At 40.5% G+C, this 14,706-nt stretch overlaps 1 protein-coding gene across 1 annotated transcript; it reads right to left on the bottom strand.

Moving 5' to 3' along the window:
- Positions 1 to 748: 748 nt before the first annotated feature.
- LOC149323855 (lysM and putative peptidoglycan-binding domain-containing protein 3-like) lies at positions 749 to 11,950 on the bottom strand. Its single transcript, XM_089493332.1, has 3 exons — positions 11,883 to 11,950; positions 9,233 to 9,517; positions 749 to 6,391 (listed from the first exon to the last, which is right to left on the bottom strand). The coding sequence occupies exons 2-3, from the start codon at positions 9,500 to 9,502 to the stop codon at positions 5,816 to 5,818; spliced, it is 846 nt and encodes a 281-aa protein (XP_089349458.1). The 5' UTR covers positions 9,503 to 9,517; positions 11,883 to 11,950; the 3' UTR covers positions 749 to 5,815.
- Between the last annotated feature and the right edge of the window lie 2,756 nt (positions 11,951 to 14,706).

The following is a 14,706-nucleotide window of genomic DNA, read 5'->3' as shown; positions in this document are numbered from 1 at the left end:
CACCCACTGCAGGTTTTCCTATCCATAGAGACACTGTAATGTTATTCTGTACTTGATGGGTTTTCCCAGGGGTTCAGGGAGCAATGAGAAAGTATGAGAGTATTACTAAACTCCCCATAATCTTGCATGAAAGAAACATGGAGACTACACATTAAAAGCCTAGTCCTCAACTGCAACCCCCCCCCCCCCCCAATGATCAGAGCATCTTGTATAAATTGCAAGGTTTACATTCCTGCTTAACAAGGCCCACCATGAACACAAATGAGGTGAATGTTGGGGGCTGCATAATAACAGCCTTATGCAAATAGTCATCCTTGCAAAGACCCAGTAAATAATGAGACGGACACTCCAGCTTTTAATAACTCAGCATAATGGCAATGTTGGGACCATCATTATATGTAGGAGAAGCTGCCTTCTAAGTTGTAGTAGTAAATATTAATGAATACTCCTCTTTGACCAGTTTATAGTTAATCACCGAAATATGAGGAGAACTACCAGTAGTTATGATGAGAATCCAAAAAAAACTACACAACATATAATCAAACTTTAGGGGATCTGTTGTTCATTAAAAAAACCATGTTGCAATCCACTCCTTTTAGTGGCATTAGAACAAGCAAGTAGGCATATGCACATTTTTGGTGTTACCTCAGCCATATCTTTAAATCACAGCTACTTTTAGAGAATATAGATACAGAACACACACCTGTCAGTAACCATTCACACTATTAATTCATCAGACTAAACAGGATTAAAAATATATATTTTATTTATACTTTTGTTTTTGAACTTTCAATTCCAAAAGAGGTACTCAAGTCAATAGTATTTTATAAATTATGAAATTAATGAAAGACTTCATTATCCAAAAAGCATTTGTGGCAGTGTCCTAATAATAACCAATTAAACTTTGTTTTCATATGTTTCAGCATATAAAATACAAGTTGAATGATCCATTACATACCATAGTTCAGTATCCTGACCCCCCCCCACAAAAAAGTATGCTGATCTTAAGTATTTTCCTACTTGTTTCACTAGAAGTTCTTAAAACAAGACTAAAGTGTCACTGAAAGAAATGAGGCTTACCTAAACATGGTTAAGATTGGACTGTTTCATGTATCAAATTGCCATTAGCACCCACTACAATGTTTCATTACACAACCTGTATAGCAAATTTAGCTTTCGGTACCCTTTTCATACCACATGATGAGAATATGTTTGTGTGCCACAAAACATTTCGGAAAAGAGCAATACAGATAACAACAGAATACACGAAGGGAAGTCACTTTTCATTTTCTTAATGTCACATCAAAATTTATACACACAAAATAGTTCATGAAACACAAGCAAGTACTGATAGTAATAAATCAGTAAAGACCTTTCATTTCATGAATTCATCTTTTCACAAAATGTGACAGGTTTGCTGTTAAATCATGAAAGTAAGGCACAGGCCCCTGAGTTATGATGAAGCCCAAGTTTGTATTTTTGGTACATAATACTATCCAGTAATATGGATTATTTAGCTGTTTTATATATGATGCATTTTCAAATAACATAATTCCTGATACTACCGTAAAAACAGAATTATAGCTGCGATAGCCACACCAGTCCTGACAACTCAAGGACATCTATACTGTAGGCACATAAGAAATTTTCTTGTACCTTGATCTGTAAGCTTTATCTGAAAGGCAGCATTCTACACACTGTACCAGCTGTAACACAAAACAGTGTTTAAACTTTTTGAGGTGGTACATATACAGCCTATTCTTCCTACTCTTTTGCATTCCCTTTTTCATGTTCATTTCTTTTCCTGCATGCCAAGTAAAAGGGATTACTGAAAGCCTTCCCCCACATTTCAGTATGATGGGAATACACAACACCAGGCACTTTTAGATTATGACAACATGTCTCTTTTTAAAAATATCATTGAATAGTTAACCAATGGAGCTAGACATAGTTTGAAAGAGAGGTTTCAATTATAAATGATCTAAAAATGGAAAAACAACCTCCAGCACCAGGTCTATCAAGGGCATAAACAGTCCACTGGCTGAAGAGGCCCATTCAATTGCTTACAACGTGCTGCAGCAAACCCTCCTTCCACTGTCTTTTCTTTGCCTGCATATATCCTAGATGTAGCTCTGATCATAACTGCACTTGCCTGACTAGAAAGCAACTGAAAATAAGTATTGGAAAAGCCACTCAATTGAATGTAATGTGTCTATGTGCCTTAGACAGTATTCCAAGCAACTGTGCATCCAATTCAGAACCACTGGCTGATAGTCTGGGAGATTTAGATGAAAGAAGTAACTTTTTTCAAGATCCAAGATTCCTTTTAATTTTCTTGAGCAGTTTAGATTTAACTATTATATCCAACTCCCTATAAAAGGTTCAAACAAGCCAAGACATAAATGCTTTTTCAGAAGGGGATGCATGCACACCAGCTCTACATCTTTTTTTTTTAAGAGCAGCAGTACAGTTGATACCACTTTCGCCTGAAGAGTAGAACACAATCAAGAGACATCTGAGAAAGAGCAAGGATGGTTGGGGGGGGGGGGTTAAATACATCAGCACACAAACTAGCTACGGGTGTTACTTTTCTTTTGGTCTTTAAAAAAACCTGGAAGTGTAAGATGGAATGAGATTGTAAGCAGGATCACTGTTCTGTGAACAAGAGACAGTAAGACAGATTCTTCAAATCCAGGGAAGGTTTGGAAGAAGCCCTAGCTTTATTACATTTAGTTAATTTAAGAGTCACACTAGTTTTCAAAACTCAGTTATAAATAACTATATATTTCCTAAGGTTTTTGCATGAAAATACATACTTTCTTGTTTCTTTCCCATTCTCACTTTTTACAGTATTTAGCTGAATAGTTCTGAAAACCCCTTAGCTTGTATAATTTTTTGTGATATTTTGGTCTGACTTCATTAAAGTATTGCCTAGCTGTAGATTTTGGATTTTCTTTACTCATGAATCATCTTAAACCACCACCCCCCCAATACATAACATAGATTTTTTTTTCTGCTTCAATCATTTCACACATCTGCTGAACATTTTACTTTAGCATGATGTATACTACAGCATTGCTGTAGTCCAGAAAGGTGCAAAAGCCTAGCCCTGCTGCCACCAAAAAGTTGTACAAGATTAGCGTATGCTTCTGTACAGGAAAAGCGGGATGAGCTGTATTTGCAGAAAGTTACTGAAATCTGCAAAGAGCTTCAACTACTTTGTATGCTAACATGAGAAGGAACCATCTTAACTTCATTCTTTAGTAAGCACTTGCACAAGTATGACATAAAATATCCTTGTTGCTAAATCAAAGTAATTTAAGAGAGTTATCTGACAAATGCTTCAGCTATTCATGTATATTATGTGAAAATTTGTCATACAAGAAATTTATTATCTGAGTGCACCAACTTTGTCTAAACTGTGAGTTTTTAAATTTAATATCAGATTGTACATGATTTTTAAAACTGAGAAGATGCAGAGATACTTTTATATTGCCCATGAGTTTTCAAAGTAAGAACGCATAGCACTTTTCTGAATAGCTTGACTTTCAGTATCTAAAAATGAACAGATTTACTATTCATTTCACTGTTCTTAAAGTAAATTAATTGTAGCATAACCATTAAAAAGAATTCAACTTCTCTACAGTTCTATAACATGCTAGAGGTTTGGGCCTACATCCAAGTCCCAACTAGAGTAGACTGCTGGAACCAATGGAACTCACATGGATGTCAACCTAGCAAATTCCCACTGATTCACTCCATCTACTCTAGTTGCAATTAATAGTTTGATTCAGGTCCTAAAGACCAACAATGCACTACAAAGCCCCAGCTACAATCCATGTGTCCCACTACCAACATTAAGTCCCTAACATGGGGCTTCACTTCTGGTTGTACTGGTGTGGAAACTATACAGCTTTCCAGATGTTACTGGACTGCAACTCCCAGTATCCCTAACTTTGGCTAGTCTGGTAATACTGATGGGATCTGCTGTACAATTTCTGGAGGGCCATGTGAATCTCATGCCTGCCCTCCACACATTCCAAGCCAGGTTTCAGCTGAGATTTTATGGCCACAGATAGGTTTTGACCACTGCTGTTTCAGAGGTCCAACAATATAATCAGTTTCATGGATATAGTATCTTTTTAAAGGTAGAACAGTTTTTATGAACAAGAATATGCTTTTTAAAAAAAATATTGGAATAAGGGATTAGCTATACGACTAACTGTATGTTACACATAATGTATATGTACTGGAGTTCTAATGCCTTACTGTTTTTGAAAAAAAGGAGCAAATTAGAGACACTGCCACTTCTCTGTTCCAAAATGCATGGGCATGTGCACACTTACACCTTCATGTAAATACACAAAGATGTAACCTTCATGGCAACAATAGAAAGTAGATGAGAGAGAACAGTTTTAGAATACAAAAGATACTAATGAGACAAGGTTTGAACATCCATTTCCCCTTTCTTCTGCTTTCCTACTCAAAGCTATTCTTCTATTAAAGTTGTTTAAGAAAAAATAGGGTTTCAATACTGTGGCACACACTTACATGCCATGTGCAGTTAGTCCCATGAGTCACTGGTCCCACCCCTTCCTCCAGCCAAAAGCAGTTTAGGCAGCGCGCTCTCAGTGCTAATTAGCTTGTCATATACTCTTCTCTGATGCAGAAAACACCAAGGGCCAAAGGAGACTACTATTCAGATGGACTCCTGGATCAGGAGCAGTTAGGCCGCTTTTCTTTGGCACTGTTGCACACCATCGCCGCTTATTTTCCTAACAAACCAGGGAAGAAGAAGCAACCAGAAATGCGAGATTTTCTCAACGCGTTTGCTAGATTTTATCCATGCAGAGTTTGCGGTACTGATATGAAGAGAAGATTGGAACACAATCCTCCTGATGTGTCTAGCAGGCAAAAATTTACAAAATGGATGTGTAAACTACATAATGGGGTAAACCAAAAGCTCAATAAACCCGTATTTGATTGTGAGAAAGTAGATGAACGATGGTGTGCCGTCTGAAAATGAGAACTGTAAAAACGTCTGAACTGCCAGTTCACTTACATCTTTACCAGCAAAAGAAGAAAATATTTTGAATTAAATACTTTTTGTTAACTCTAAATTTCATCATATTTGTTTTGATTTTTACCCTCCTGTCAACTTTATTCAACTCTCCTCAATTCTTTGATGGAAGGTTAATAAATCCCACAACAATGTTTTAACCATTTGCAGGTTGAAAAGCCTTGTATCTCTTTTATGTGGTTTTTGCTTCTTTGTGGTTTATATGCTTTTAATGCTCTTCTTTAAAAAAATTATTTCTAATCCCTGTATTATTCTAATGATGAAAAAGAATGGGTTGTCCTTTTAAAATACAGAAAGCTTACATACCAACATCTCAACTGAAGATTTGTTTTTCAGCAAACACGATCAAGGCTTTATAAAACTCACAATAAGTTATTTCCATTTAAATTGGTTTCATTCCCATTACCTTAAATGAGAGTGTTGCACCTTAAATAGGAGTACTTTAGCAGATTCAGGCAACGTGTAATTAATATCAACATACTGAATATCATACTGAATATCAACATACAGTATGTTGATTAATATCAACATACCTGAATCTGTCAATACCACTTGTACCAAAAAGCAACTTCTTCCATACACACAGTAAGATAGCAGAAGTGTTCTCACACTAAATACTATCACAAAAGACAGCTACTTTTAAACTGCACATAGGACCTGTTGTTCTTTTCCTCTTCGCAGAATATGTTGCATGGATGCTCATATCTTTCACTTGTAAAAGGAAAACCTCAAATTTCATGAAATGTGCTGATTTACTTCATTTCCTAATGGTTTTGATTGAGATGGGGATGTAACTGAAGAATATTCCACTGTAGAATGGTGACTAACATCCACTTTAACTAAAACCTCATAGTATAAAAGATAAAATACAGGTGTTATTATGCCTACCACTACCATTATTACTACAGCTGTCCACCATCCTATTCCCCAGTCTGCTCCATAATAAGGGTCTTTTTGCTTGCTGGTTTTACCATCTGATTCAAAGTTTGATTGCTGGGTAGATAAGGCAGAAACAACTTCATTAAGATTATCTCTCTTTGTTGCATTACATTTCACTATTTGTTCTATATCACGGTCTACTTCTTTCAAGAAATTGCCAACCGTCTCAGTGGAGAATGATTCAGCAGATAGCGATGATTCTGGAAATTCTGCAGAGTATGAAGTAGAAGCCACTCTTGAAACTTGCCTGCTTTTAGGAAAGCAGTGTGTCTCAGTCAATACACTGAACTTCTTCACTGGAATTTTAATAGCTCTCAGTGCAAAGAAGTCCTGATCTGTAATAAGATTGTTCACCCTTTTGATATCTGCTACCTGAAACATAAAGTATGATGAAATAAATTAGTTTTACTTTTTACTTTAAAAAAGTTACCAATATTGTCTCACTAAACTACAGTTGCCAGAATTCTATAGCATTGAGCCATGGCAGTTAAAGTGATGTTAAACTGGATTATTTCTGCAGCACGGATGCAGCCATAGTCTTGCTGCTGACAAGGTTCTATTATGGTTCTCTTTCTTACTGTATTTATTAGAAAAGGAGGAGCTTAAAACTATAAACCCTGGTCATTTGCCACATGAGCACCAGATATAGTCAGAGCCTTAAGTGCTAAAATGCAAGTACATTCCACATGCATCCAGTGACATTTAAATGCACTACTGCAAAAGTAGGATCATGTGGCCTTCCAGATATTGTTGAACTACAATTCACAGCACCCCAGCTTCCATTATGAATACAAAGAAAATGTAGGGTTTTTTTGGTGGGTTTTTCAGGCTATGAGGCCGTGTTCTAGAAGAGTTTGTTCCTGACATTTCGCCAGCAACTGTGGCTGCATCTTCAGAGAATGCTGGAATGGAAGAGAGTGGGATATATATACTGTTGGTTGAGAGGAGGTGATTTGCATGTTAATCTATGTATTGTTCTGTTGTTGAATGGCAAGGTCTACAGGGTGTCCATTTACTTAATGATCCATTGTCAGTATATATACCCCACTCTCTTTCATCCCAGCATTTTCTGAAGATGCCAGCCACAGCTGCTGGTGAAACATCAGGAATAAACTCTTCTAGAACATGGCCTCATAGCCCGAAAAACCCACAAAAACCTACGCATGCCAGCTGTGAAAGCCTTCGACTTCACAAGGAAGTAGTTGTAAGCTAGTCTAACAACTTCTGAAGGGAGACATGATTCCCACTTCTGCACTACTGGTATGCTAGCACCATGGATGTACACAAATGGTCAGTGTACAAAGTGCATGCAAATATGACCTGTAACTAGTAAACAAATAAGCAATTCATCCGTGGGCTGTAATGCAGCTGGCTTGGTCCTGGATAACATCATATTTTAAAACTTAAGTTAACTGTCTTGGTGTTTTAAGAACTGTAAACCAGTACTTCTATTGTTCTCTATTTCTAGTAGACATAATGGTTTGTAACTAGTTCCTAGAATCCTTTACCACTCACAGGAAGATTCTGACTGACAATTTGCAAGGCATATTTACCAATACGAATGTGGACTGGATTCTTAAGAAGTCTATTAGTTGTATCTGACAACCCTCTCTTTGAATAATATACATTTTACCTCCTCCATGCCATATTACACACTTTAAGATTTCCCTCTTTAAAGCAAAAGATTTCCACATAAGGAAGTATCGTTGAAACATAGGCCCAACAGCTTTTAGATACAATGGGGTTCTCAAGACAGCTTAATATACCAGCACTAGACATACTATAGGACCACATCTTTACATGACAAATGACCGTACTCTCATCCGGAAATGTTTCTTCCAGAAAACATTTGTCTACCTTCCACTTTCTAAGAAAGAGAAAGAAACTTCCAAGGGTGTAGCCATGTCATTTTGATTTAGTGATATGTACATTTTTGCACTTTCATTCATGTAAATAAGATGCTTGGGCTGTGTGTGTTCATGTACAAAACAGGAATAATGACCTCTGCTTGAAAAACATGTTTGGAGCAAGATAACAGCAGACTGTACTATCTCTCTTTTCCTAATCACCCAGAAAACAGGCTTCATTAAGGTAAGATTGATTTTTGGTTATCAAGCAATTTAAGTGTAAGGAGCATTAAGGCTGCTCTTAGAGGTAGATGAGTTAGACTCTGAGATTATGTTTTGATTTCTATTTGTAGTAAAGTAGGACAAAATACATCAACCAACCAGTCACCAGTGTCTTAACCTCTATGCCCTTAAGTTCTTCAGATCGTTTAGTGTGTCTACTACAAAAATGAATGGGTGAACACAGGGAGCCAGAGGGTCAAAGGTGCAACTTCATGTCCCCTCCCACAAGCCACTCATTGGCCTTGGAGATGTACATAGGAGGTGTTCAGTTCAGGCTTGCATCCTTCCGAGGTCGCTAAAATGAGTACCCAGACTGTTGGGGGCAAATTAGCTTACTTGCTAATTAGCTTACTTGCTGTTCACCGCTATGATCTTTGGAATAGCGGTATATAAATAAAACAAATTATTATTATTAAATTATATTTTTGTACCTGGAAATAAAGACACCATATTTGCTCTTACTGAAGGGAGGGGATGGTATTTTTTCTACTCATTTGTAAGGACAACTGGTTGGTTCAAAAGCACATCCCATAGCAGACAGCGCCCTAGAATAGGTGTAACAAGCAGCTGGCTATGAACTCAGGGTAGGGGAAGCAGCTATTTCCCACCCCCATTCCCCAGAGTGGTCCTACTGGATGTCAGGCAAAGTCTGTAAGAATTTGGTTCTCGTGGTTCCTAGGGATGAGTCAATTTATCCATGTATGCTTCCCCACACAAAGATGTACTTGCACTAAGTCACTATTTCACCACACAAAAGAAAAGTAACTTTTAATTTCCAATTGCCATTAAGTTTTGGCCTTTCTGTGCCAATCAGTTTTATAAAATATGGCTCATTGAAAACGGAGAAACAAACAGACATCAAAACATGGGTAAGATATTTGAAGCTGTTTTACTGCACACTTCCAATCTGGCATATGTTTATGAAATCAATATGTATAATACTTCCTGGCTTCTGTGAAGCAACCCTACAAGTTGTTTCTAACAGCACAAAACATTTAGTCATATATATATATAAATTTTAACATTTTCTATATTTACATGTTCCTCCAAATTAACTTCACTGGACAGAACTGTGCGGACTTACGGAACAGCAGTATTGAAGAGCTATGGCATTTAATGTGTCTCCTTCTTGTATATCCTTTGTTATAAATATAATATCATCCAATCTCTCTCTGGATGTACTTCTTCGGACTTTCTCCCTTCCCCGGGGTCGCAGTTCATACACCTCCACTTCATCTTCCAAAACATCACTGTCAGAACTGATTCCATTCCCAAATGAGTAAGAATGGCTCTCCACTGAAGGCTGCGCTGCAGCTGGCAGCTGGAAATTTAAATTCTGGCTTTTCCCTGTCATCCTGTCAGAAGAACTCTAATGACATAATGGAGAAGAAAAACAGGGTAAACAGTCATAAGGGCACCATTTGAAGTTCAGAACTGATTTCCATACAATATACATGACTAGTACGTTGACAATTTAAATACCCACTTTATATATACTCTGTCAACAACTAGATGTAAAAGCTAGATTTTAACATGCAAAACAAAATAAATGGCAACAGTCATTTTAGAGAAGCAGCACTTTTCTCTCAGAGCCTGGAAACTTTAGTTTTGGATCACCACTTTCAGAAACCTCCAGATGGCTGGGAGACTGGGGAATGTAGGATTCTCAAAAGGAACCTTCCCAGCTTCTACATTATATTTTGAAAAATGACGTGAAACCACTAGGGCTGATGTGGCTAGAAGTAAACTACGAAGCCTATTTGACAACCTGAGTTATATGCAAAATGTCTGGATTTTTTGGGAAGCCTCAAAGTTGGAGAATTCAGCACAAATTCCAACAGATTTCTCATTAAAGGATTAATGAGGCCTCAAAATGTACTCCCTACCAGCTCCTACTAACATAAACTGGACTAATATTCAGAGATACACCCCCCACACACACACACACAAGTATAATTCACCAGCATGGGTGCCTGTTGGTAATAAGCAATCGGCTTAAACTCTTCTATGTAATCTCAGAAAGACTGAGTACAACTTGGACCAGTGACATCTGAGTTCAAGTCCACCATTGCCACATGTTTTTGAGTCTCATGAACACAGTGAAAGTGAAGTGAATAGCTAAAAAGACAATCATCTTGGTATCTGTCAAGTCTCTTTTACCTTCAAGAAGAAATTTATCAGTGAACCATTTTCTTATCATTGCAGTGTATTTGTGTGTGCACATGTGCACTGCTGCTAAATATATGGAAGCCACATGTCGAAAGTGTGGAAGAAGAGCCTGAAAGAGAACTAGGAGATGTCGAATCCCCCTTCCCAGCAGGTGATAGCTGCTGTTATGCAGGGAAACAGGAGGAGGGGCGACAGAATAAGCTGAGCCTGCTGACAGATGAACTGTCCACAACATCTTTCCTACCTCCTTCCACTCTTTCTACTACCCTCCATCTTTCCTTGCATTACTGCATTTTATAATGAGTTTTCTAATAACTTTTTAGCGCGACCTTCTCATGATGCGGCCAAAGTGCAACAGCCTTCGTTTGGTCATTTTGGGGGCCATTCAGATGTCATTTTTTTAGTGCCTCTATGCAAATAATCCCACTCCCACATGCCGCTTTTATTGTTCACGCTGTTTTCTTAATTGGAACCGTATCTATGCACATCTCTGCAAGTTTGGTTGCTCATCCTGGTCTATTCTCACTGGTTATTCATAGGGGATTATCACACCTAGTTTACTGTGGTTAAAACGCTGGTAAAAGGCTCCTGAAGCAGGAAGGTGTGATAGCCGGTTGCGCTTCTGAAGCGTCCCCTCTCCTCTCCCATCTTCAAAGCATTCGTGAAGCAGCCATTCCTTCATGATGGGAACTTCCGTTATTGAAGAAATGGTTGCTCAGCGAATGCTTTGAGGGCGGAAAAGGCATCTCAATGATGAATCAGAAGAGCGACCGACTATCACACCTTCACACTCCTGGAGCGTTTTGCAGGCGTTTCATCCATGGTAAGCTTCCCGTGTGATAATCCTAACACAATCATAGAGCTTTATTGCACTAGCAAGATCCCATGGGAAAATGGGATTTAAAAGAGAGTTAAATTAAATTAGAATGTAAACAGAAGCCTCGAATTCGGGAAGTTTATCACACAGAACTGCTGCTAAAGTGAAATGATGCGAAGTGAAACTGAAGTTAAAGCGGAGAAAAACGGCACCTTTTTGCTTTCGGAATTTCCTGAAAGTGAGAAGCTGCTGTTTTTCTCCGGTTTAACTTTGGTTTATTTCACATTAAGAGCAACGTCGTGGGATAAACTTTGGGCATTTCCAGGTTTTCTCCGCTTCCAATCCCGCTTTCCCGCAGGGTCTCGCTGGTGTGATCAACTCCAGCGTCGGAAGAGGCCCCAAAGGCCACCCATCCAGGCCTGCCTCCCTGCCGCGCAGGGAATCACGATCAAAGCATCCCTGACATCCAGCCTGTCTTTTAGAGAAACCCCCCTCCCTCAAGGGGCCTCCTCGGTGGCTCCTACAGGACTCAACCGCCTGCCTCCCCGACCCAGGAGGAGCCTAAACTCGGCTCTAAACCTGGGTTTGGTGGAAGAAGGCAAAGGAAACACATCCCGCGTATGTAACGTGTGAATGGGGCTCTGCTGCTCTTACTGCTGCTTCCCGCAGCCAAGCCAAGCCGCTCAGCAAGGACGGAGCGGGGCTTCAGCGGCGTCCCTGGCTCCCCCAAGGGCCCAATAGCCGGTACCTGTCTCCCGCCGTCATGTCAGAGGCCCTCCTCCTCCTCCTTCGCCCACTACTTCCGCACTGACAGGGCCAGGCCCCGCTTGGCGCGACTGATGAGACAGGCGCCACGTCTGCAAATTGGCCCCGCCCACTCGGTCCCTGAAAGGGCCAACCGGAGGCCGGCATGCTTTGCGCAAGCGCACAAAACTCAGCCCATGCGCGATAGAGAGGGGGAGTCGCTTCGCAGAAAAGTGGGACTTTAATGTTGCGCATGCGCAATGTCCCCCATCCTTTTAAAAAAAAAAATGTTGAGTCCGCTTTCGAACGTTGAAGGCTGAAGTAACTGCTCTGAGTGAGAGTGGCTCGGCTCCACAGTTTCTAAACCAGTGGTCCCCCAAACGGTGCTCTTTAAGGGGATTTTTTGGACTCCAGCTCCCAGAATCCCAGGCTACTGGCCAACATGGCTGAGGCTTCTGGGAGGTGAAGTCCAAAACCTCTTAATAAAGGGCACAGTTTGGGGAGCCACTGGTTTAGAAACTGAGGAAGGAACGGGTAAAAGCCCCTCTGAGAAAACCCTGTGAAGTTTGTGGGGGTCGTGATACGTAGCTGTAGGCTACTAGGTTGCCGCACACGACGCTCTTTAAAGTGTTCCCATCCCACCCCTAACCGCCTCCTGATGCATTCTGGGATTCGCAGTTTCGGGAAGGAAGGGGGCATTTAGAATGTTCGGCTAGAGAGCTCTTAGGCCTCACTGAACTACAAAGCCCAGAATGCAACAGGAGGCAGCCAGAGCAGTTGAACTGGGAGAGCAACGGTTTAAACTGTAAAAACAGTTTCAAAATGGAACCAATTACGAGAGAACTAGGTGTGGAGTCTCTTTCTCTGGACGTCTTCAAAAAGATTCTGGACAGCTGCCTGCTGGGGATGCTCTAATGTACAGTGTTGCCAATTTCGCGACTTTCACACGAAAACGGTGACTTTTCAGAGCTTTTCGTGTGATTTCCGTGCCCTCCTCTATTTCAGTGCATTTTCGGCGACTTTCAGCTCCAGCCTGAAAGCTGCCTGCAGCATGCAACCAACCCTTTGGATTGTAACAGTTTCAGCCAATCAGAAAGAGGGCTGAAGAAAAAACACACTAGTCTCTCTCTCTCTCCAACGACTCCCTTTGAGAGCCAGAACTTGTTCAGAACGGAGCAAAGAGCAAACCAACCAACTCTGGAATCACACTAACAGTTTTTTCAGCCAATCAGAGAGAGAGGAGGACAGTGATTGATTGCCCCCCCCCCTCAGGCATTCAGGCTCCGCTCCAGGCAAAGCGGCTGCTGGAGAGAGAGAGAGGCAGGCATTGGGCAAGCAACCAACCCAGGCACAAAGTGTTGCCCAGGAGGAGTGAGGGATTTGGCTGGCTTAATCCCAATTGCCTTGAATTTCCAAGTAAGCCATAAGTTTTAAGGCACACAATCACAAAGGCAATAGTTGATAATGGTATCATGGGTTGATGTTGGGACTACTGTGTGTGCCTGAGAGTGACATTTGAATTTCTGAATTCCTGAGCTTGGGCAGAGTGCCCCAAGCCTACCTCTCAGGGTTGTTGTTGTACTGTGAGGAGGACCATTTGGGTCGATGGGAGGAAAATCTAGTAGGGAAAAAGTAGAAGAATGGAGGAGAAAAAGAGGTGGAAAGGTGCTTCTGAGCATGGGCAGAGCACCTGGGTAGAATAATCAGGGATGTGTTTATCTCCATCTTCCCTCCCTTCCATGGGCTGCCCTACTAGTTAGTTGTGTGATGTGAATGTGATGTCCCTGAGACTGTGTGTGTGTGTTAGTGATTAAATATGCCTCTGAGCATGGGCAGAGCACCTGGTCAGTTGGCATCCCTGCCCTGTCTTCCAAGAAGTTTGTTTTGTGGCTCTCTTTTTCGTTCTCTTTTCCATTGCCATCCATACTGCAGAAATAATCCAGTTTGGCACTGCTTCTAACTGCAAGGCTCCCTGCGATGATGGGATTCTGGGCACAACAAACCACCAAGCCCAGAATTTCATGCATGGAGCCCTGGCTGCCGGTAAAAGCAGTGTCTCATGTCACAACAAACTACAATTCCCAGGATTCCCTGGTTGAACAAGGGAATTGCCTGCACACTTCCATATCACAGCCCCAGAGAATGAGTCTACAGGATTCAGTGTTGCCAATTTAAGTCCAGTTCTTAAGCTGCATTTGGATTTGATAATGATAATAATGATAATAATAATAATGGTGATGATGATAGAGAGATCTTGTAGCACCTTTGAGACTCACTGAAAGAAAAGTTGGCAGCATGAGCTTTCCTAGACTTAAGCGTATTTCCTCAGATGCATGGGAATTGTAGTTCATTGTGGCACCAGAGCTCTTTCTCACAAAACTACAATTCCCAGGGTTCTCTAGCACTGAGCCAGGGCAGTTAAAGCAGTCTTAAACTGGTTTATTTCTTCTGTGTGTCTTGGACCCAACTCAGGCTGCATCTTCACTCCAGACTCCAGAGACAATCCAGTTTCATACTGTTTTTACTGCCATGGCCCAGTGCTATGAAATCCTGGGAATTGTAGTTTGTTGTCACACCAGAGTTTGCTGAGAGAGAAGGTTAAATGTCTCAGAAAACTAGAATTCCCAGGATTCCCTAGCACTGAGCCATGGCAATTAAAAGGGTGTCAAACTGGATTTATTTCTGCAGTGCGGTTGCATCCGAACACATTTCTATTTGGCACAAAGCTTCCTGAACCCCCTTCATGTCAAAATAAATATCTTAAAAGGACTGAAAGATTCTTTGTTTGGTTCAATGGTGATTTTGAGAGTTGAAATAAGTTACAATTA

The sequence above is a fragment of the Sceloporus occidentalis genome, unplaced genomic scaffold, assembly GCF_023333645.1.
Source record: "Sceloporus occidentalis isolate IW3139 unplaced genomic scaffold, rSceOcc1.0.p SCAF_1, whole genome shotgun sequence".
Classification (NCBI taxonomy): domain Eukaryota; kingdom Metazoa; phylum Chordata; class Lepidosauria; order Squamata; family Phrynosomatidae; genus Sceloporus; species Sceloporus occidentalis.
This window is presented reverse-complemented; position numbering and strand designations above follow the sequence as displayed.